This window comes from Myotis lucifugus, unplaced genomic scaffold (assembly GCF_000147115.1).
Source record: "Myotis lucifugus unplaced genomic scaffold, Myoluc2.0 scaffold_14, whole genome shotgun sequence".
NCBI lineage: Eukaryota > Metazoa > Chordata > Mammalia > Chiroptera > Vespertilionidae > Myotis > Myotis lucifugus.
Window position 1 is genome coordinate 1,624,486 of NW_005871062.1, and position 24,377 is coordinate 1,648,862.

Sequence of the window (24,377 nt, forward strand, 5' to 3'; positions counted from 1 at the left end):
GGCATAACTGTGATTTCATGCCCTTGGTATTTTTAATTTTTAGGGGATATTTCAAATTTTGTTAGTTGTATAATCGGTTATGTTTAAATTATTAACACCTAAGAAATTGGGTGAAGGGTACATATAATATGCTGTAGTATTTTATAGTTTTTTTTACATGTATGAGATTATTTCAAATTAAAATATTAAAAATTAAAAATTAATAAACTATTAATTGAAATGTGTATGCATTACATGAAAAATCTCCTAATTGCTTCTAGCATAATTTATTAAATTGTGCTAAAATTTACAAGGGTTCAATTAAAAAATATCTTAATTCTAAATGATATAATACAAAATATATAATAGTGCAGTTATTAGCACTTATCTGAAAATAAAAATTTAAAGAAGTGAATTTATAGAAGGAATTAGCCAAAGAATATATATGCACAACCCATGGACACAGACAACAGTGTGGTGATGGCCAGAGAGAAGTGGGGGGCAAGAGCTGGGTAGAGGGGGCAAAAGGGGGGAAATAGGGACATCCTATATAATAATAAAAGGCTAATATGCACATTGACTGAACAGCAGAATGACCGGTTGCTATTATGCGCACTGGCCACCAGGGGGCAGACACTCAATGCAGGAGCTGCCCCCTGGTGGTCAGTGCACTTCCATATGGGGAGTGCCACTCAGCCAGAAGCTGGCTCATGGCTGGCCAGCGCAGTGGTGGTGGCAGGAGCCTCTCCCACCTCCATGGCAGCACTAAGAATGTCCAACTAACGGTTTAGACCCGATCCCTTGGGGGCCTAAGCCTTTAGTCGGACATCCCCCGAGGGCTCCCTGACTACCAGAAGGATGTCTGACTGCAAGCTTAGGCCTGATCCCCCGGGGAGTGGGCCTAAGTTGACAGATGGACATCCCCCAAGGGGTCCTGGACTGTGAATGGGCGCAGGCCGGGCTGAGGGACCCCCCCTCCCCCGAGTGCACAAATTTATGTGCACCGGGCCTCTGGTATATAATATATTCATATCTCTCCAATGATAGCATATGATAATAATATTTTTTTTATCTGGCACTTCACACATAATGATATATCTTGATGGTCACTCCATGCAATATAGAAATATTCCTTTCTTTTCCCAGCTGCATAGTACTCTGTCGTGTATTGGCACCCTCTTTATCTATCAGTCCCTATTATAGCCATTGCTGATTTCCAGTCTTTTGCTACTTCCAATAATGCTGCAATGAAGAGCCTTGTGTGTATTACTTAATTCTTGTATTTTTTGACCATATGTCTTTAAGATGGATTCTTAGAAGGGAAATTTCTGAGTCAGAGGGTATAAATGTCTATGTAAAATTGCTAGATAGTGCCACTAACCAGGAAACTGATTTCTATTGTATATTGAATTACAGTTGTAAAAATACAATGAAGGGAAGAAATCAAGACCTCCCTGAAGAGCTGACATCCACCTCTTTGACAGAGTGACCTACCTTGACAGGAGACTCATTCAGTGCTGCCGAAATGATTAGGGGGCTCCCCATGCCTCCTTGTAGAAGGGCGCCTCCCAAGTCCTCCTCCGAGACAGGGTGCCACTTTGCCTTCCTGCGCCACTGCTTCTGTTGCCCCAGCCTGCCTCACCGGCTCGATAAAAGAAAGTCAGTAGACATGTTAAAGCAAAATCAGCCTTGTAAAGCAGAATCTTCCAGATAATTTATATTTATCAAAATTTTATCAAATTTATCAAAGTCAGCCCTCTCCCTCAGGAAAGGGAATTGAGATCAGGAGATTGTGCCACGCGGCCTGCAGCCCGACGCTGAGAGAGGTCAGCCAGGGCAGAGCCGGCCACCTGGAGAGGCGGCAAAGTCCAGTCCGTGTTTCTCCCAGAGCTGTTCTTTCAGCCTCCCGTGACATCAAGGATTTTCTGGAGAGCAAGCAGCTTTTGTTTGCCAAAGTCTCCCTTCAGGGCGGGTGTGTTTGCATCTGCTGCAGGCTCTGCTTGGTGAAGTGCAGAAATGCCCAGCCAGAGCCATGCTTGTGCCTGAAAAATGATGGCACCATCTCTCGTCTCCTCCACCAGACTTTGCCACTGTCTGCCCTGATTGTCACCATGTGTGGGAAGACCTTGCTTTGCATACAAAGCTGCCAGCTTTCTGAAGATGGGGATCACGTATGCATCACCACCCTGCACCCCTCGGTCCCTGGGATGAACAGCTGAGGAAACTAAAGCCACTCTAAAGTGGGAATGTCCAAGGCTCTTGTAAAGATTGACAGAGGCACGGTTGTGACATGAAGCCTTCTGTACAGTATGACGTCAAATACAATTATTGTTACTGTTTGAAGAGGCACTTGAATAAGCGATGAGCAAATGAGTAAACAAATGAGGTAGTGTGAAAAGAAAAGTATGGTGCGAATGAGTGTTCCAGGAATTTGGATTCCTGTGGGGGATGGGCCACTGCAGAAGGGAGACTGGAGGATGGGAAGATTTGGCTATGTTGGCATTCATATGCCAGTAGGAGTGGGGAAAATTTCTAGGAAGGGGAAAACTGCACCGGCAGTTTGACAACAAGCACTGTTTGCAGCAACATCCTCGTCAGAGGAGTTCTATAAGGAAGTTGAGAAAAATAGGGTCCAAAGGTAGCTAACATCAATCAGTCACTTTGCGCTGGGAACTGAACTAAGTGCTTTACCTGGGCGACCTCATTTAATCCTCAGGGCAGCCCCATGGGGTGGTTACTATTCTGATCATCCTCAGCTAACAGATCAGGAAATTGAGACACTGAAAGGTTAATTAACTTACCTGAAGGCTCGGGAGAGCCCAACCGTTCAGTGAGTGTCCAACTAGGACTTTGAACTGCCACAGGCAGAGGAGAGCCACTGAAGCACAGGAGTGACGTGGCTATCTTGGTGCTTCAGAAAAAAGCAATACGGTATCATAGTTTGGAGTTTGGACTTTGGCACCAAACTACCTGGTGTTTAAAAATTCCAGTTCTGCCACCACTTGAGACATATTATTTATCTGCCCTGTGCCTCAGTTTCCTCGTCTATAAAATGGGGGTAATAAAAGCACCCAGCTTTCAGGGTTTTTTTGAGGAGCAAATGAGAGATAGTGAATGTAGACGAGTGGCAATTGTTAGCTCTGGTCAGTATGTTAGCTGTCTGCTAGATGGACCCGGAGAGAGGTCAGAGGCAGGGAGGCCACGGGAGGCTGGACTGAAGCAGTGCTGCCCAAGGTGATGGCAACTGGACTAAAGTAAGATATTTTAAAGTAAGATTCCATAGGATTCATTAACTGGAAGTGTGGGGTAAAAAAGTAATAGCTAATGGCTCTCAGATCCCCAGTCCCACTGAATGGGAAGAAACGGGCTCTTGATAGCAGCAGCAAAACTAGGAAAGGAGCTACTTTAGACCGCATTTTCGCATTTTGGGGAGGTATGGGGGTGTTAAGAGGACCTTGGGTTCTATTGCCAGCTCTGCTACCAGCTGGCAAAGTCTCCTTCCTTCTCTGGGCCTGTTTTCCCATCAGTAAAACGAAGCTTTTGCACTTGAGATCTCAAAATTCCCAAGTTAGATATTTTCCAGTTTTGCCTGGGAGTGCCCTAAAGGGAGAATGATTCTGAAGGCCTGGCTCTTAAGCATTTTAAGGTTCAAGAGTAGGTGATAGGAGGAAGGTAGTAATATAAGTAGAGGACGCCGTGCCCTTATTTTTTTTTTCTTTGCACCTGCTTAAACGCTGTACCTCGATCTCTGCAATCGCCCTCTCAGCCAGGCTCTCCAAAACAGCCTGTCCCGTAGATCCTGGCACCTGTCAGGAGATTCTGGGGACCCGTGTCAGAGAAAGTTAAGTTCATTGTTTATTTGATTTTGCCACACGCTCTTTCACTTAATTGGTTCCTGACTGGGCTTTGTTTTCCTACCAGATTAGAGAAGAAAGGGGAGGTTGTTTTTAAAGTTCACTGTCCTTAGCACTGGCATCAGAGATACAGCGACAGTGAAACTGGAACCCTTGGTGGTGGCAGCAGCTCAGAAGAGCTTGTGTTTACCCAGAGGGTGCACCTGAGAGGGCAGAGCATTATGTGCCAGGTGTGTGCCTGGAACCGGCCTTGTGCAGGTGCACGCCAAGCGCCTTCCATTCAGGACGGCCGTAGGCGAATGGGCAGACACTCTTCTGAAAAAAGAGCTACATTTTGAAATAGCGTTTCACAAAAAATAAATAGGATGACAAAACTGAGGCTGAACAATGAACATGTTGAGTGCATTCAATCAACCTAGATAGAAATAGACACCTGGGGATACATTTGTTTCAAATACAATACCACTTACACAACATAGCCGGATAGCATTACAGAGCGGGTACCCCCTCCTCCTTTTTTATTTATTTACTAAAGGTCCAGTGCACAAATCTGTGGGGTCCCTCACCTGGTTTGTGGGGATCAGGCTGAAACCGGCAGTCCAACATTTCCTGAGGGGTCCTGGGGTGCGAGAGGGTGCAGGCCAGGCTGAGGGACCTCACCGGTGCACGAATCCATGCACTGGGCCTCTAGTATGCATATAAGATCTTTGGTTAATCTCTTCCCACTTTCCCCCATCCCCCTCCCCCTTCCCTCTGAGATTCATCAGTCTGTTCTATGTTTCCATGCCTGTGGTTTCTGCTCCTGTGTTGAGTGTCTGCCTCCTGATGGTCAGTGCGCATCATAGCTACCGTACAGTCGGCTGGTCGGCCGGTCGGCTGGTCAGCCAGTCACTTAGGCTTTTATATATAGAGATTTTTTTTTTTTTTTAGCTTGGCATCTGTGCCTAATCCATTTTCCTCAGGTTGTGACAATATTTAGAATTAAACTTAGGAATTAAAAATTAATTCTACCATATCGTGATTGATAGTCATTTTAAAAACTTTAATTGATTCTCAGACTTAATGATTAGAGGAGACTTTGATATTAAGTAGGCTTCTTTCAGCTCACACAGAATCACTGGTATTATTCATGTCGGCAAATATTTATTGAGAGTGGTGGCGGAGAGGCGAGTCAGAGCGCCAGAGGGATCTGGAGACAGAGTGAGCCAAGCCAGGGTCAGGGCAGCAGTGGGTCCCTTGGAGGTGGGGCCAGTGGGACTGCAATGGGCAAGGAGATCGAGACCATCTCCCTGGGAGATGGAGGGACATTCCCCAAGAAGAACCAGATGTGTGCAGTGCACTACACAGGAATGCTCCAAAATAGAAAGAAATTTGATTCCAGAGACAGAAACAAACCATTCAAGTTCAGAATTGGCAATCAGGAAGTCACCAAGGGTTTTGAAGAGAGTGCAGCCCAGATGAGCTGGGGGCAGAGGGTGAAGCTGACCTGCACCCCTGATGTGGCCTATGGAGCCACAGGCCACCCCGGTGTCATCCCTCCCAATGCCACCCTCATCTTTGACATGGAGCTGCTCAACTTAGAGTGAAGGCAGGAAGGAACTGTAGCTGGAGATGGCTGCTGCTCACCCTCCTAGCCTGCTCTGGCACTGGGACGGCTCCTCCTGCTTGGGGTTCTTGATCAGTGTGCTAACTTCGCTGCCCCACGACCTTATCCATTCTCTCTGCCCAAGTTGCTCTGTGTTGGTCATTGTTCATGTGCATCTTGGCTTGAGGAAACTTCGGTTGCACATCAACATTTCAGGTTGTATGCATGTAGTGATGCATGTAGTAGCCATTCTTGGTCACAGAACACAGATTTCTTGTTTGTACAATCTACACTGCCTTACCTTCACTTAAGCCAGACACACAAGGTACTCAGACATGAAATGTACATGGCGTACACAGAGGGACTTGAGCCAGTTGCCTTTGCTGTCACTTTCTCTCTTAGAAATTGTTGGCTGCTTACTTACAAACTGTCCTCTTTGGAAATGGCATGTAAAATAAAGGCTCTGTGTTTGACAAAAATAAAAAAAAAATTATTGAGCATTTTTGTTGTTGTTAATCCTCACCCGAGGATATATTTTCCATTGATTTTTAGAGAGAATGGAAGGGGAGGGAGGGAGAGAGAGAAAAAGAGAGAGAGAGATAGAGAGAGAGAGAGAGAGAGAGAGAGAGAGAGAGAGAGACATCAACTTGTTGCATTAGTTATGCATTCATTAGTTACTTCTTTTATGTGCCCTGACCGGGATTGAACCTGAAACCTTGGCATATTGGAATGATGTTCTAACCAACTGAGCTAGCCAGCCACAGCAATTTGCTATTCTTTAATTGTTATTATTATTTTTAAAAATATGTTTTTATTGATTTTAGAGAGAGAGGAAGGGAGAGGGAGAGATAGAAACATCAATGCGAGATATACATTGACTGGCTGCCTCCTGTACACCCCATATTGGAGAACGAGCCTGCAACCTGGGCATGTGCCCTGATTGGGAATCCAACTGGCGACCTCATGGTTCATGGGACAATGCTCAACCACTGAGCCACACCGGCCAGCTAGACTAGTCTATAAACTATTGGATGGGAGCAGTGTTTTTGTCCTGTTGTTTCTCCAGTGCTTGGCTTATTCTAAAACACACAGTAGTCATTTGGTAAATAGTTCTTTAATGAATGATATGAATGATGGCAATACCACAAAAAGGAAGACTTTTTTTAAGGAAACTCTCATTGAACCTCTTTTCCTTATGTCTGGCTAACCAGAAATATGTGAGCAGTGGTGATGGTTTGTCACTATGAATGGAGACCAGTAATGGTTCAGATAACCTTGCACTAAAAAAGGAATGAGATTGTTCCTCAGAGAAGAGAAGAATTTTGTGATTTGAGAAAACTTTCTGAAAGGCCCAGGTGTGCAACATGCTGAGGATGGAGAAAGAAAACCTGGCCACATTTTGTCCTAGTTTTTCAAAATCCCTTCCCAGTCAGTCCATTTGTTCATCTACAACTTGAGGTCACGGTAAGATGATACACACATGTTTACAATGAAATGTTGCTAGCAAAACACTCAGAGTTTAGCCTTGGTTCTGGTCAAATTTAGCAACAAATACCCACATCCACACTTGGAGATGCGAGTGGATCTCATAAATACTAGATCAGGGTCTCCTTCCAAAGCTTAGAAACTGCAGAGTAAGAAGCTGGGGGAAAGAAGGCGGAGGAGGGTATGAGGGGGATAAATGGTGGAGGACAGAGGCTTGACTTGGGGTGGTGAATACACAGTACCGTGTATAGATGATGTGTTGTGGAGTTGTGCACATGAAACCTGTATAATTTTGTTAACCCGTGTCACCCCAATAAATTCAATGAAAAGAGGAAAAAAAAAGACAAACAAACAAACTGAAGAGTGGCTGTTTATGGAACCCATCACAGAACCCCACTGTGCGCTCAGCATTCTGGGTTCGTCTTACCTACAATCACACACTCAGAACAAGATGAAACCCAGTGGGCCCAACGCACAGGTGGGGGAGGGGGTCTTAGGAAAACACAGCTGCAAGTCTGAGCTTGTGTGTAAATGTTTCTTTGCCTCATGCACATGCTGTTTGCTGATTTGCTTGGCTCTAGAAGCTAAGCTTTTGAGCTTTAAACTTAATCCTGAAAGACCTGAACTGGTGCCTCTTAATTATGCCTGTGATGTAGTAAATCAACACCTTATTAGGAAGTCATTCACATATTCAATATTTAGGAACTTATTGCAAGAGAATTGCAACATATAAAGCCCTCAGGCTGGAAGAGATACTGCTAATCTGTTTTGTGTACAGAGCAGAGCTAGCTGACATTGTGCAAAATAGGGCTGAGCTACCAGTCCTGTACCCATTCAAATATTTCATCAAACTAAAACACAACCTTCTATTTTATTTATTTATTTTTCAAAATTGTATATTTTTATTTATTTCAGAGAGGAAGGGAGAGAGAGAAAGAAAGATAGAAACATCAATGATCAGAGGAAATCATTGATTGGCTGCCTCCTGCACACCCTCTCCTGGGAATCAAGCCCGCAGCAACTTGGGCATGTGCCCTTGACCAGAATCGAACCCGGGACCCTTTAGTCCTCAGGCCGACGGTCTATCCACTGAGCCAAACCGGCCGCTAGGGCAAATCCAACCTTTTAAATAATGAAAACACCCAGTATAATTCTCCACCCCACCTTTCGTACATATCTTTTATCCCTCTTTGTGGTCTTCTTTATTAAGACAAATTGAAATTAAGTCCTGATTTGCGGAGAGCAAAATTTCCAGGATTGAGTACCTTCTCTGTGCCAGGCACTGCTCTGGGCACTTGAAATATATCAGCAAATAAAACAAAGACCTCTGCCTTTGTGGAGCTTATATTCTAATGGGGAACTTTAACAATAAACAAAAGTAGAATAAACAGAAAATTGTATAGGTTGTTGGAAGGTGACAATTGATAAGAAAAAATAAGCAGTAAGACCGAGTATTGTTAGGGGTGGTGGTGGAGGGAGCTGCAGTATTAAACAGGTGGTCAGTCACATGGAAAGACCTGAGCAGACGCGAAGAAGGTGAGGCAGTTAGCGAAGCAAGTACTTGGAGAAAGAGCACTGCAGGAAGGACCAGCAGAGCAAAGGCCCCAATGTTGTGTGTGCTGCTTGTGTCAGTAGAACCCCGAGAGACCATGTGGCAGGTGAGGAGTAAACCAGGTAGGCTGTTAGAGGGGATATCAGAGAAGAAAAGAGGAGGGGAAGCAGGGCAGGTGGGCTGTGGACTTGCACAAGGATGTTTGTTGGCTTGTTGAGTCAACATAGAAACTGGAAGATGTCAAGTGACTGACAGACAAGGCTGGTTCTTTGAATAAGCAGAGTGGTAACCTGGGAATCAGATCCAGACTTTGCCTCTGCCTCTATCACTAAGTAAATTGCCTGACCTTTTTCAATAAACAGAGTGATAATCTGGGAATCAGACCTAGACTTTGCCTCTGCCTCTACCAGTAAGTAAATGGGCAGGCCTCTTTCAGAGCGTTTGTCTTCAGGGTTGAATTAGATCACTCCTAAATCTCTTTTCAGTTCTAAAATCCTATGACTTCAGGCAGCCATCTCCAACATATGATTTGAGCAGCAAGGTAATATCTAGAAGTCCAAAGTTCTCACACCTCTGCTGCCAGGAGACCTAAAATCTCCAGACAAACCAAGGCGTCAGACTTTCTGGAGTCATGGGACCCTTTAGGAAAAGTTGGACAAGAGCTATACAACATTTCTCCAGAAAAAAACAGAGCTACTACTGTGCACAGGATGTTGCTCACAGCTGTGGGGAATTTATGGGGTTCTTGAAGCATAACCATGGAACTCCCCATCCTAAATGACCTGTGGGTTCTTCTATACATCGTCCATTAAAATATTTTGCCCTACTGGCATGGCTCAGTGGTTGCTCATCGACCTATGAACCAGGAGGTCAGGGTTCAAATCCTGGTCATTGCACATGCCTGGGTTGCAGGCTTGATCCCCAGTGTGGGGCATGCAGGAGGCAGCCAATTGGTGATTCTCATCATTGATGTTTCTATTTCTCTCCCTCTCCCTTCCTCTCTAAAATTAATAAAAATAGACTTTAAAATTTTTTAAAGTTAGTATTTTACTATTCTATCTATCTATCTATCTATCTATCTATCTATCTATCTATCTATCTATCTTTGTTGTTTTGTTGTTGATAAATTTGCTTTATCCCAAAATACTTACCACAAGTATCTAACATATTCCCTAAATGGTTTTGTTTTTTGAGTGTTTATTTTCAAGATGCTGACTTTTTGGAAGAGTTCAGACCACAGTTTTCTTGTAGAGTAGACTGTCCCCACTTCTGGATTTGATTGATTCTTCCTTACTAGTGTCTAACTCCTTCCTCTATCTCCTGCATGCCCTGTAAACAGGAAGTTAATGTTAATGGAAAATTGTGAGTTTAATTAGATTAAAGCACAATGTACTCTGGGAAGGGGTAATCCATTTTCTAGATACTGACTAGATTAAATGCCGTTTTAGGTGTTGGCACTTTAGAGGAGCATTGTTATCCTTACGACTCCATCCCTAATGTTTACCCACTGAGGGAGGGTTACAATGAGTGGGAGACAGAGGCAAGCTTTCCATAGCAGGAAGAGGAGCAGCACTGAATTTGGAGTTTACCCCTGAAGTTGATCATTTTCATTCCATGGCCCTCAGTTTCTCCATCTAAATATCTATTGGATTTCCCTTTTAATGTATTGTTGGGCTCAAATGAAATAATAGATCAGGAAATTCTTTCCTTGTAAAATGAGAAGAAAAGAATGCTAACATGTGACTTGAGCAGCAGGGAAATATTTACATGGAAGCATCTCTTCTTCAGGGACTGACACCAAGTGTAGAGATGTCCTAATTCATCTCAAGTAAGCAAATTATGAAGGTATGTATGTATGTATGAATGTATGCATTTATCCATCCATCCATCCATCCATCCATCCATCCATCCATCCATCTAGAGCAGCGGTTCTCAACCTGTGGGTCGCGACCCCTTTGGCGGTCGAACGACCTTTTCACAGGGTTGCCTAAGACCATCCTGCATATCAGATATTTACATTATGATTCATAACAGTAGCAACATTACAGTTATGAAGTAGCAACGAAAATAATTTTATGGTTGGGTCACAACATGAGGAACTGTATTTAAAGGGCCAGAAGGTTGAGACCCATTGATATAGAGTGATGAATTTCTGATATTTCTCAAGTTCCTGGAAAGAATGATGAAGGTCAGTTACTCAATAATGATATAATGCAGTGGTTCTCAATCAGAGGCAATTTTGTCCTCTAGGGGACATTTGGCAATGTCTAAATGCATTCTAGATTGTTAAACTGTGAAGCAGCTACTGGCATCTAATGAATGGAGGCCAAGATGCTGCTAAATATCCTACAATGCACAGGATAACCTCCTCTCCCTTCCTCTTGCCCCGCCCCCCTGAATGATCCAGCTCAAAATGTCAATGTAGAGAAACTTTGATTTAATTTAATGTGAGGCACAATTAAATATTGAATCTCAGTCCAAAATCCTGGACCAATCCTCCAAATAAATATTGGGATTTGGGGAGACTTACTCCAAAATTCCACACCATAAAGTACTTGTATATAAGGATTTCTGGTACAAAGAATTAACCAATCAGATGCAACCCTATTATAAAACTTATATAATTATGGTTCAAGATAAGACAATCACACTGGATGGCTTTTGTTGTGTTGGCCATTGTCAAGTTTTTATTTGACAATCTAAGGGAAAAGAGGTCAGTGCCCTGACTAAATAGTCAGGTACTGCATGTTTTAAAAATTATTGCAGTACACTGTGATAAAAATCACTGATAGAGGGATTAAAAATGGCAGCAGAGTAAGTGGATGCTGCATGGACATGCTCCCAGGAACAAACTGGAATTACAACTAAAATATAGAAAAACTTCCTGAATAATCAACGGAAAACTCTCAGGAGAGAACTCTGATACCTGAGGACTGAAAGTGGAGATCGCATAGAGACTGGTAAGAGGGGCAGAGGTGCAAAAGGGCTGGCCAGGTGCCCACAGACAGCAAATGAAGTCCTGGAGAGATATCTCAGTTGTGGGGGTTGCTACTGAGAACTCTGGGATCAAGTCCCCAAGCTGGGCTCCCCAGTAGAGAACACCAAAACTGAGGAGGGTACCCACATAACATCTGGCAATGGGGTGCTGTCTGCTAGAGAGTTACAGCTGAAAATTCAGGCATCCTCTCAAAGGGCCAACACACAAAATTCCCTGTGGAGCCACCCACCTTGTGCTCCAGAAGAGGGAGGGTGAAGTTGACTGGAGCTGTGAGAAAAGAGGCCAGGACAGGGGATTTGGAGGATAGAGCTCAGAAGGTAGACACCCCAAGTTTCCTGGGCTGAGTCATTCCCTCACACAGTGGAGGACATCTTTCCCACAGAGACATTTGCCTTGCCTGGGGGGAAGACAGTTGACACCCCCTATTGGAAAACACCTTGCCCTGAGGCCATGTAAGAGATTAAAAATAACAATTAGCCATGCTGTTGAAAAAAAATTCTCAGCCACACCTAAGGATGATTGCCTGGGGGGCAATTCAAATCAGAATCCTATCAGTCTGTAGGCAGAGGCAGTTTCTGGAGGCTTTGAGTTTATGCCTGATCTAATTAGTCAGAAATGGCCTTTAACACTGCTCTGTACTAGAGATTGAGAGGTGTAGAGGATCTACGTAATACATAGTCACAAACCCAAACAGAAAGCCATAATGAGGAGACAAAGAAACAACCCCTAAATAAAAGAACTAGAGCAGGGGTGGGCAAACTTTTTGACTCGAGGGCCACAATGGGTCCTTAAACTGGACCGGAGGGCGGAGGGCCGGAACAAAAGCATGGATGGAGTGTTTGTGTGACCTAATATAAATTCAAAGTAAACATCATTACATAAAAGGGTATGGTCTTTTTTTTTTTTTTTAGTTTTATTCATTTCAAACGGGCCGTAGTTTGCCCACGGCTGAACTAGAGCATTCTCCAGAAGAAGAGATAAATGAAGCAGAGATAAGAAATTTATCTGAATCAGAGTTCAGAGTAATAATGGTAAAAAATGTTCAACAGCATGAAAAAAGATATAGTTACTATGAAAAAAGAACAGTCTGAGATAAAGAATGACATATCACAAATAAAGAACACATTGGAAGGAATGCACAGCAGATTAGGGGAAGCTGAGGATCAAATCAGTGAATTAGAAGATAAGGTTGAAAATATCACTCAGTCAGAAAACCAAAAAGAAAAAAAACAATGAAAAAGAGTAGGACAGCTTAAGGGAGCTGTGGGACAACGTGAAACATAACAATATTAGAATAGCACGTGTGCCAGAAGAGACAGAAAGGGAGAAAGGCATAGGGAAGATGTTTGAAGAAATAATGGTAGAAAACTTCCCTAACTTGGTAAAGGAAAAAGTCACACAAGTTTCAGGAGGCACAGAGAACCCTAAACAGGAATAACCCAAACAGACCCAAACCCAGACACATCATAAATGAAATGCCAAAAATTAAAGACAAAGAGAGAATCTTAAAGGCAGCAAGAGAAAAGAAAACTTGCCTATAAAGGAGTTCCCATAAGGCTGACACCTGATTTCTCATAAAAAATCACTGATATAGGCCAATCAGTAGAATCAAAGAGATTCTACTGATTCTACTTCTCTGACTGATCCCTAACTCTTGGGATCAAGAAGGGCCAAATTTACTGAAAAAAATATTAAGAATTTTAAACCTCCTCCTAAATTTATTAAAACTATAGGCTCATTTATTCAATATTTACTGAGTGGCTGCTACCTGGTGGTTATTTTTCTAGTCACTGAATAACGTCAAGAAAATTCTTGATTTCACGGAGGTCACGTATCTATAATAAGTGATACAAAGTTGAATGTGACTATCTTCTCTCTTGGAGCTTGTAATTATTTCAGTGACTATTTGAATTGGTATGGAGGAGGGTGGAGCTGGGCATGATTTTTATTTGTTGGAACACATGATTTCTAATGGAAAGATAGAATCAAGTATTTCAGGACCCAAGAAACTATTAGGTAATCCTTGAAGGAATATTTGAGATCTTTAGGGTCCTGAGTTTTCTTTAAGCTTATTATTATTCAAAAATGAAACTAAGTTTATAAATTTATTTAAAGATACCCTAAAAATCATATAAGCTTAAAAGATTATAAAGGGAACTTTTAGTAAAGCCCCACAAGGTTTCATTGTGGTTGTCTTTGCTGGCAATACGAGCTATTTAAGCACATTTAAGGAGTTTAGTGACAAAGAACATCTTGGGAATAGCAAGATGTTTCTGTTGGTCTCCACCTTGAAACCTGTTCTCTTTTGCTTTCTGCCTGCAGCCCTTGGGGAATTTGCAGAACCTCAAGCTATTTGGACTCTGCTTCTCAAACTGGATTACATTAAGGTAACCTCATGATGGAGGTATGTTGTGGATCAACTCCGTTTTGAAATGTTTATAAAAGGGATTATTTGGCAATGAAACTTCGACATGGGAGTTCAATCAGTATTGCCTTAGTTTACCAATTCTGATGAGGCATGTTTGCTTTGAGAGGGAAAAAAACACAACAAGAAGAACAAATGGGATGGTTTGCTTCCTCAAAAAAAAAAAAAAGTACAAATGGGTTCTTTTTTTTTATTACTACTAGTATAAGGAAGCAACTGTCTTTAGCAAACAGACAATAACAAACAGCTTTCTGGTGATCTTCTGGAGATATTGAGCTGTGGTTTATAGTGCAATGAAAATCTACTGGCCTGAGAGAGGTGATCAGGAGCCTGCCAGAGCTAATACCTATAGGCATGTCACTGAGCAATTCTTTTTTGCTGCCAGGAGAGCACAGGAAACATTCGACCACCTGCAGCTGGGCTTGTTCTTCGTTGGCTCTAGAAGCCAGAACTGACAGATCTGAAAATAGGTCACAAGTGACTAGTAGTCCCTGAGAGGCTTACAGGAAGTAGCTGCAAAGGTCAGGAAAGTTTTTAACGACTATACAGGAGGCCGGTGAGTGATAGGCTTTGAGGAACTTGTCTGCTTGGTATGTGAAACAGCCACATGGTGAAGCTGCCTGGAGACGGAAAGACAGGTTGTAGACATAAACCTGCTACCTGAACCCCACAAGAGGTACCTTTGCTCTGCTGTGCAAAAAACCCAGGTCTATCCAGGGGAATCATCTTGCAGGACTCAAAGGATGATCAGAATGGATTTACAGCATTAACTTCAGAAACCCAGTACAGTATCCCTAAGTGGAGAGTCAAAGGTTGGAATGAAAAATCTCTGAATTAATTTCAACTCTGAGATATTGGGATCCCATGAAGTCAGATATATGTTTCTGTTAATACACATTTTCATGGGTCATTTGTAACTGAAGTTTATACCTGAATGCTATTTCACTGACACAATTGTTATAGTACAAATGTTAGGATAGAGTTACAATCTTTGTGTGTGTGTGTGTGTTAATCCTTACCAGAGGATATTTTTCCATTGTTTATTTTTAGGGAATGTGGAAGAGAGAGGGAAAGACAGAGAGAAACATTGATGTGAGAGAAACATATCGATTGGTTGCCTCCTGTACGAGCCCTGACCTGGGCATAGGCTGAGGAGAAGCCTGCAACCAAGGTATGTGCCCTTAACTGGAATCGAACTCGGGACCTTTCAGTCTGCAGGCTGACGCTCTATCCAATGAGCCAAACCAGCTAGGGCAAGTTACAATCTTGACATTATTTTTCACTTGTACTATTGGCCCAAAATGCAACTTCAGAGCCAGCTTGAATGTGGGGACTACTAGGCTCCTAATAACTATTGTCTCACCCATACAAACAGGCAGGACACCATAGAGCAGGGGTCAGCCAATTTTTCCTGTAAAGGGCCAGATAGCAAATATTTGGGGCTTTGTAGGTCATGTGGTCTCTATCCCAGCTACTCAATTCTGCTGTTGTAACACAAAAGCAGCCATGCCAATATGTAAATGAATGAAATGTCTGTTCCGATAAAACTCTATAAAAATCGGTGACTGGCTTTGGCCTGGGGTTCTAAAGGGTAAAAGCATGGGCTCTGGAGTGAGGCTCAAACTTTGGCTCTATTATTTGGTAGCTGTGTGACCTTAGAGAACTTAATTAATTTCTCTGTGCTTTGGTCTTTTCATCTCTAAACTGATAATAGTACTTACCACACAGTGTTGTTATAAAAATTAAATAAGTAAATTTGTAAAGTACTAAACAGTTCTTGTTACCAAAAAGGGGATCTGGCCCCAAATGGGTCTGCCTAGGGCTGGCCAATAGTGTGTGGATTCTTGACTTCATGCAGGAAAAATGTCACAACATGAGTCCAGGTGACTATGAGGGAGTGTTTATTAAAGCTGGGGACAGTGAAACAAGAAAGGGCTTAGCATAGAAGAAGCATCAGGAGAGCCTAGGCTGGGCTGCCTTAGCTCTCTGGGCAGTCAGAGTAAAGCAGGCCTTGGGAGCAGGCTCAGGGGATTAGCCTGGGATGAGTGGCCACTGCGTATTGCTCCCCTGGTTGCAAGCCGAGAAGTCCTTTTTAGGGTTTAGGAGATGCATGCTTGTGGGGAGGGAAGAAGTGGGGGAAGAAGAGTGGAAAGGGAATGGCACAGGCTGCTCCCCATAGGGAGAGTGAGCCCTGGGTACTTTGTCTTGAGGTTTATATCTTTCTCAAAGGCAAAGGCAGGAATCTTAGGGGAGGTCTCAGCAGAATATCCGTCAGTTTTCTAGGTGTTCTCCTTCAGGGTCGTGGTCTCCATTGATTGGTCAGTGTCAGGGCAGGAGGTCGTTAGTCATTGCCGCTGGTCCTGGTCTCACTGACCTGGTTTTGCTGCTTTTCTGGGTCTGGAGCTGAAGTACAACTGAGGCCTAGATGTTATCCCTAGGGAGGTGGCCTTCTGTATCTGCTATAAATTGCTCTGCGAGTTTGTTCCCTTATCTGTCTCAGTTTTCCTATTCCACTTGTCCTGGCTTGCTGGTCTGTCTCATTCCTAGCAGATAATAAGTGCTATGTAAGTGTTTGTTAGATAATCAACCACTTTGTGAGGTGGGTAATATAATTTCCATTAAAATTGAGGTTCAAAAAAATAAACACATTACTTCTAAGAAGACTAAGCCTTGAACCTCGTTTTTCCATTTGCAGTACAATTGTTCTTTACTCATCAGAGGTTACATATAAACACTAGGAAATTTTCTGTAACAGTCTTCATAGACTGTCAGGCCTTGCCCCTGAAACCATAAGTTAAAGGGCTACTTGTATTTGTCCTCTTCCCATCCACACAAGGAGTTACTACAAGCAGCAGTGTGCTGGAGCCAGATTGTGTCAGCTCATTAGAATAGATTGCTAAATTTTCAGGAATTTTGTGAGCAGCTTAAACTGCTGGTAGCTTGAAATTCACCAAAGGGGGAGTATTTACACCACAAAATTGGCATGTGCTACAAATCATGGCTTTTTTTTCCTCTTGGAGGACTAGTGTACTAGCACATGACTAGCTATATGCCAACAGTGAGCACTCCTCCAGAAGGGGCCCTATGTCCTAAATAGTGAATTGGTAAACAATATTCAGTGACACATCATATCCTAGGGCACCACAGCCTGAGAAGAATGCTGGGCCACGGCTATTGCTTTGTTGAAGAGCCAGGGAGGAAAAAGATTACATTGCTTAGCAACAGAAACTACTCAGTGGTGCCCCTGGACTCTGATGTCCAGACATCTGATTCACAGCTTTGCTCCCTGTTCCAACACACACACACACACACACACACACAGAGAGAGAGAGAGAGAGAGAGAGAGAGAGAGAGAGAGAGACCTGCATGGAGTTCAATCTAAATAGGGACATAATGGTTTAGGAGGAGCTAAAGGAAAGAGAGAGCTTGTTAGGCAAACATCATAATAAAATACTTTTAATGGCCACTTTTTCTGGGAAAGACAGTGAGTGCTGTGATGTTTTTTAAAAAGCGTTTCTTAAGGTGAAGTCTTCCTAATCTAACCTTTTATGGAAGCAGCAGAAGAAATATAAAAGAGGGCTGGAGTTAGTCAAAAGGACAGTTAAAGTTACTTCCTCTTGTGAGGTCATGAACCTCATTTTTTGTCTCTATAAGATAGGAATCATAACATCCCATTGCTAGTCTGACATAGCACTTGTGAAAATCAATAATAATTTGTCATTTACTTACTTGGCATACTTATTATTGAGTACCATCATGTGTTAGGTCATCTGCTAGGGCAGTGGTTCTCAACCTTCCTAATGCTGCGACCCTTTAATACAGTTCCTCATGTTGTGGTGACCCCAATTTCATTGTTACAAATTGAACATAATTAAAGCTTAGTGATTCATCACAAAAACAATATGTAATTATAAATGTGTTTTCCGATGGTCTTAGGCGACCGCTGTGAAAGGGTCCTTCGACTCCCAAAGGGGTCGTGACCCACAGGTTGAGAACCGCTGTGCTAGGGGCTGAGGATATGTGAGTTAGGTCCTTGCTCATGAGGAGCTCAGCCTCTGGATGCTTAAACAAATAACCCAGAGTTTAGATCCCAGAAAATAATCCCTATGGTTTAATTTGGTCATATTGGTGAGGAGTTTGGCCCTGGAGCTAAGTTGCCTGGTTGAATCCTGGCTGTGCTGTTGTTTCCTAGCTCGGTGACCTTGAATGAGTTATTTAACTTCTTTTTCTATTCCATAATATGTAGTTTTAAGCTTTCTTCAGTTTCATCTGTAAACATAGAGATAATAGTACTTCCTAGGACTACTCTAAAGATTTAATGATTTAATACATGTAAAGTTTACTCATCTATAAAAAAATATAGATAATAGTAACTGCTACGTTTAGTATTGGCATGTGCTGTGATGATCAAATGACAAAATATTCAGAACTGTAGAATAAAAACCATGAATATGCCATGGACTCATGGAGGACACAGACACTAAACAGTGTCATTAAACAGACACTACTTATTCAAAGTTGTAAAGGAAGTGAAAAAGGCACACAGAAGAGCCGATGCTTAGCCTGGGAGTCAGGGTAAGTATTTGAAGGAGATGACGTTTGAGAATGTAAATTTATTCACTCATGTATTCACTTATCAGACTACAGACATTTGAGAGTCAACCCCATGCCCAGCTTTCTAGTGTTGGGTCTATAGTGATAAATCAAACAAACTCAGTATCTGCCAGTAGCACTAACATGAGGAGTCTTGGGGGAGAGAAAGGGGATGCTTTACGTGGCCCTTACCCATAATTCCAAAATTCCTTGCCCCCTTTATAAAATGCACAACTGATACTTTTTAAAATCTTAGTAGAGTGCCATGCAAACATAGCCTCAAGACAAACACTTACTTCCTCTTCCAAAAAGATTGCCACTTTTAAGCCCCTTCTAGAAAAAATCCAGAGCTGCATCTGGTCCTCATCTTCACAGTGTGGAGTCTATGTATGTATGTTGAATACACGCATAAACTCACAGACAATTACAATTGTGATAGTTGTTATAAAGAAAATAAATGAAAGGCATCAGAAAATAAAGAATGAGGGCCAGGGGAAGGCCTTTTTTCAAGAACTGGTGTACTCGCATTTAAGCCAAGAGCTGAAACTTGTAAGCGTTAGCCAGGCAAGGAAAAAAGGGAAGAGAAAGAAGGATTTCTCAAAAGTCCTGAGACAGGAAAGAGCTTGGTGTGTTTAAGGAACTGAAAGAAGGCCTACTGTGGCTGGAATGAGGTGAGATAGGGAAGGAGATCTGGGGGTGCGAAGAGGGTAAGGGTGGAGGAGTGCCAGGAGGAGAGTAGGCAGGCCATATCCAGCATTGGACTTTATTGGTCAAAGAAGTTCACTTTATTCTCAGTGAAATAGGAAGCAACTGAAAGCCTTCATCAAGAGCTGTACTCCAAGTCACACTCAGTAATACATCTGGCTGTAATGTGAGAATGGCTTGGAAGGGGGAAGGGGTGAAAGTAGGGAAATGAGCCCTGGTCGGTTTGGCTCAGTAGATAGAGCGTCGGTCTGAGGACCTAAGGGTCCCAGGTTCAATTCGGGTCAAGGGCACATGCCTGGGTTGCAGGCTCAGTCCAACCTGCAGGAGGCAGCCAATCAATGATTTCCTCTCATCATTCATGTTTCTGTCTCTCTCTTCCTCTCCCTTCCTTTCTGAAATCAATAAAAATTAAAAAAAAAAAGAAAAAGAAAGAAAGTAGGGAAATGAGTTGGGGCTAAGGTAGTATTTCCAGGTGAGAAATAGAGGCAGCTTGGATTATGCTAGTGGCAGTAGAAATGGGGAGATGTGGAAGGTTTTAAAATGGATTTAGTATTGGATTGGGAAAAATGACCCCCAGGTTTCTGGCTTAAGCAGCTAGGTGGGTAACAGTGTGTTTTGCAACGGTTGAGAAGACTGTGAAAGGAGCTGGTTTGGAGAAACAGGGCAAAGAGTTGAGTTTTGGGTAAGTGAACTTAGGAAATAGCAGTGAGACATCATGCGAAGGTGAACTATGGCCCAGGGTCTGTGAAGAGAGACCTGGGCTGTGGGTATATGCTGGAGAGTTATTAATGTCCACACAGATGTTAGCTACAGCCATGGTGGGTGAGGTCAGCTGGGGGAGTGCATGTGAATCAATGCTCATCCTTTTTGGGGGATCCCAGACACATTTGTGAAGTTGATGAAAGCTGTATTTCTTCCTTTCAAAGTATTTGCATTCAAGTTTAAGGAATTTATAGACTTCCTAAAGCCCATCCACAACTCCTGTAGATTTATAGATGACAAATTAAAAAACACACAGTAAAACTGGGGAAAAACATCATTTAGAGGACAGAGGAAGAACCCATGGTTGAGAAAGAGTAAAAAGAAAAGGAGGAAGAATTCCAAAGGTAAGTTATTAAACTAACAGAAAAGTGTTTCAAGAATGGGAGGTAAATGCTGATGAGAGGACTAGAAAGATAAGGCCTAAAAAGTGTCCACTTGCCTTGGTAACAGCAGTGACCTACGGGAGGTACTTGTGAAGGGTTAGCGCTCTCTCAGGAGGAGGCAAAAACTGGAGTGAGGAAGAAACACTGGATGCAGGTGTGGGTGAGTATAAACATTTGTCGGTATTCCCTCTTGATCATAAGCATCCCCCTCCCCCCACCCCTTCCTGGTGAAATAGGAGGTAAGGTGATCATGGTCAGAGGAGAAGTCTTGCAAGGATGGGGGTTTTGAGGATGGAGGAGATTAGAAATAGTCTTTGTGGAAAGTAGAGTTATAATGTACTGGGGAAGCTGTTACCTATTTGTTATCTGTTACTGGGAAGGTTGTGATCATGGGTTGGGGCTTACAGAGTGAGCAGGATCAGAGGAGGAAAAGGCTGGACCCAGCATGTACAGCAGCCCAGCCCAGAATCATCATTTGCGGAGAATCAATAAGCCTTCCAGAACATCTCAGGGCTTGCTCTACTCCCTCTCTCCTTTTCTGGTTTCTGGCTTCTCCTCCTTTTCTGGCTCAGGTTTTTCCAGCAGCCTATAAACATGCTCAAGCCTTTCCCAGTGACTCAGTATGTCCTCCCATCTGTGTCCAAATTCTCTTCATTCCATACTCAAAACATCTGTAGCAGGGGAATTTTTGAAAATAGTCACTTGCTCTTTTTCTCCCTATAGGTTTCCCTTGCCAGGGTGTGTTGCCTTACTCTGGGGATTTCGGCTGCCTCTTGAAGTTTGGGGCTCTCCATGGTCCTTTAGAATCCTGAGTGCATTGACAGATTGATGCTGGATGCTTTGGTCATATACATGCAGCCAGAAGCCAGGGGGATCTCTGCTGGATTTTAAATAGGAGTGCATTTTATTTATTTATTTTTTTAAAATATATTTTATTGATTTTTTACAGAGAGGAAGGGAGAGGGATAGAGAGAGTTAGAAACATCCATGCACACCCCCTACTGGGGATATGCCCGCAACCAAGGTACATGCCCTTGACCGGAATCGAACCTGGGACCCTTCAGTCCACAGGCTGACGCTCTATCCCCTGAGCCAAACCAGCCAGGGCAATAGGAGTGCATTTTAGACAGTTCATTCTGGAGGCTGATTGGAGAATGCGTTTGTCTGAAAGAGACTGTTAGGAGGCTGCTGCAACAGTTCAGGATGGAAAGGATGGCTGGAACACATACCAGTGAGAATGGAGGTAGGGAGTCAGTGCTAACTAGGGAGGTGGGATAGATAGGACTGGGTGATCGGATAAGTCAAAGGGCTGAATCAAGAATGACTCACTCATTTCCAGCTTTCTAATTCTGATGACTGTAGATGGTGGCACCCGCAGACTGTAATGCCTTCAGCTGAGGGAGGGGCAGCTATGGAGGTAGAGGATGAGTTCAGTTTTGGATATGCTGAGTTGGAAGAGGTCTGGCATGGAGATCGTTGATTTGGTAGTTGAAACCATGAGGGTGGAGGTTATTCCCTGAGATTGGAGTGAGAAGAGCTGTGGGCATAAAGGGGAGTCTTGCCTTTAAAGTGCATTCACAATTGGTGTCACTTAAGGGTGCCACCAAAGGAGGAAGAGGCCTTAGTTGCTGAGAGGAGGCCAGATCAACAAGAGCTGAGAAATGAGGAAATGGGGCAGCCAGGGTAGACCACTGATTCAGAGGTCTGCAAGAACGAGAGAAACACTTGGAAGCCAACTGGAGAGGCACTTCGATTGGAGGGTTGGCTTGATAGTTTTGTTTTTAGGACTGGAGAGATTTGAGAGGAAACAGCCAGCAGCCAAGGAGCTGGGAGAGGTGGAGGAGTAGGCTTTAGGGCAGTGATGGCGAACCTTTTGAGCTCGGCGTGTCAGCATTTTGAAAAACCCTAACTTAACTCTGGTGCCGTGTCACATATAGAAATTTTTTGATATTTGCAACCATAGTGAAACAAAGACTTATATTTTTGATATTTATTTTATATATTTAAATGCCATTTAACAAAGAAAAATCAACCCCAAAAAATGAGTTCGCGTGTCACCTCTGACACGCATGTCATAGGTTCGCCATCACTGCTTTAGGGCTCAACTTCTTACAGTTTGTCCAACACTTCCACATTCCTATCTCATTTAATTATATGAACACCTGTGAGATTGAAACAAAGAAACAAACGGTGAGACTGAGACCCGGTGTTGGGAAGAGAGATGTGGATCTATTCCAGCTCAGTGCTCTGTCCATGCCACCACGCCTTGTGCAAGAACGCTGTTCAGCTCTGCACAATCTAGGGGGCCAGGAGCAGCGTTTTCCTGGCTCCTGGTGTGGTGATATCCGTGCTGTTGGACTCTGGGGGCGGCGCGCTGCCCCAGGTAAGGTATCCCTAAGTGTCCCGGACCAGGCACGGCAGACCTCAGGAGTATTGCCATGTGCTGTGACCCAGAGCTGAATGCTCCCTGTCTCCCGGGAAATGTTCCAGGTGGGTGGACCAGGGGCTTCTCCATGCGTTCCTTCCCTTTCTTTCTTTCTTTCTTTCTTTCTTTCTTTCTTTAAAAAAAAATATATATATTTTATTGGTTTTTTACAGAGAGGAAGGGAGAGGGATAGAGTTAGAAACATCAATGAGAGAGAAACATCGATCAGCTGCCTCCTGCACACCCCCTATTGGGGATGTGCCCACAACCAAGGTACATGCCCTTGACCGGAATCGAACCTGGGACCCTTCAGTCCACAAGCCCATGCTCTATCCACTGAGCCAAACCGGCTAGGGCTCCCTTCCCTTTCTTATGCTAAAGCAACTAAGAATTCTGTTAACTGCAAGGTGGAATAACAATAACACTGTTAGTGGGCATCAAGGGTGCGGGCCAGGTAGATTCAGAGCAGAAAGATGGCCAGAGCCGGGGCAGCAGGTGGCGGAGCACGCGCTCGCGTCGCAGAAGGGCCGCTGAGAAAACCAACCTCGGGATTTGTGTATCCGGCCGGGGCCCTGCCCGGAGATAAATCTTCTGCGGAGGGAAGTAGTTAATATGCGTCCAGCACTGTCGGAAGAAACTCCTTCCCGCCGGAGACGGTTTAGTGGGCGCGTGGGAGCTTTCACTTGGGACGCCTCCCAGTTCTCCGCCCGAGGCAAGCAGGGCGTGCCCAGCCGGTTGTCACATGCGAATTATAGTAGTTTTTTGTTTGTTTCTGGAGCGTATGGGGTGCTGTTAAGGAATGAAAGATACCTGGGTTGGGAGCTAGGATCTGGTTTCCCCTCCATCAATGTAGCACATGCTTCCTCCCTGACCTTGGCTCCGGGCAAGTCAAGTGAGGCCCCTCCCTGGGCCTCAGTTTCCCTGTTCCTAAAGCGAGGAGTTGGACTATGATCTTCCTTTTGCACGGCCAGGTGGCAAATTCCACCTCCTCTCGCCCCCAACCCCGGCCCCCCAAAACCCATTCTTTATTAGTAACCGCCCCCCCCAACACCCAGCTCTACGCTTTCTTTTCCTCTCCCGCTTGGGGGGTTCTAAAAAGGCGAGGGGTGGGCGGGGCCTTCCGCACCGCCCCTCCCACCGCCGTTGGCCCCGCCCCTCCCGTCGTCCCCTCTGCGCCCCTCCGCCCTCGGCGCTGGGTTGAGGCAACCACGTGACCTCACATCCGGCGCGGGAGTCCCGAGCTCGCCGCGCGCGCTCCCCCGCCCGCCCTCCCGCCCGCCGGCTTCCCCGCAGCGTGATCCGAGCGCCGCCGCCGAGGGGAGGGGGGATCGCTACGTCGCTGGCGGCGGGAGGCCGTTGTCAAGAGCTGACCGCCCCCCTCCCCTGCCGGTCTCCCCCTGCCAGGGTACCCTCCCTTGTTCTCGCTCAGCCCCGGCTGAACGCCGCCGCCGCGGGCGCGAGTAGGACAGCGCGGACGTCCCTAAGCCCGACTCGGCCGGATGCGCCGCGGCGCCTCTTCCCATTCCCAATCCGTGCGCTCGTCGATTTTGTCCGGTCCTACAAGTCGATGACCAGCGCCCCTCCAGCCTGACCTATGCGACGGTGTTAATTTGCATCAAATTTTATCCGTC

The 24,377-nt window shown here is 44.2% G+C and overlaps 1 protein-coding gene across 1 annotated transcript; it reads left to right on the plus strand.

Annotated features, from left to right (window-relative positions):
- The first annotated feature begins 4,990 nt into the window (after positions 1–4,990).
- On the plus strand, positions 4,991–5,897 carry LOC102442312 (peptidyl-prolyl cis-trans isomerase FKBP1B-like). The gene has a single exon (XM_006084752.1). The coding sequence runs from the start codon at positions 5,096–5,098 to the stop codon at positions 5,417–5,419; it is 324 nt and encodes a 107-aa protein (XP_006084814.1). The 5' UTR covers positions 4,991–5,095; the 3' UTR covers positions 5,420–5,897.
- Positions 5,898–24,377: the final 18,480 nt, after the last annotated feature.

Coding starts and splice junctions, on each gene's coding strand:
- LOC102442312 (XM_006084752.1), top strand. CDS start 5,096: ATGGGCAAGGAGATCGAGACCATCTCCCTGGGAGATGGAGGGACATTC.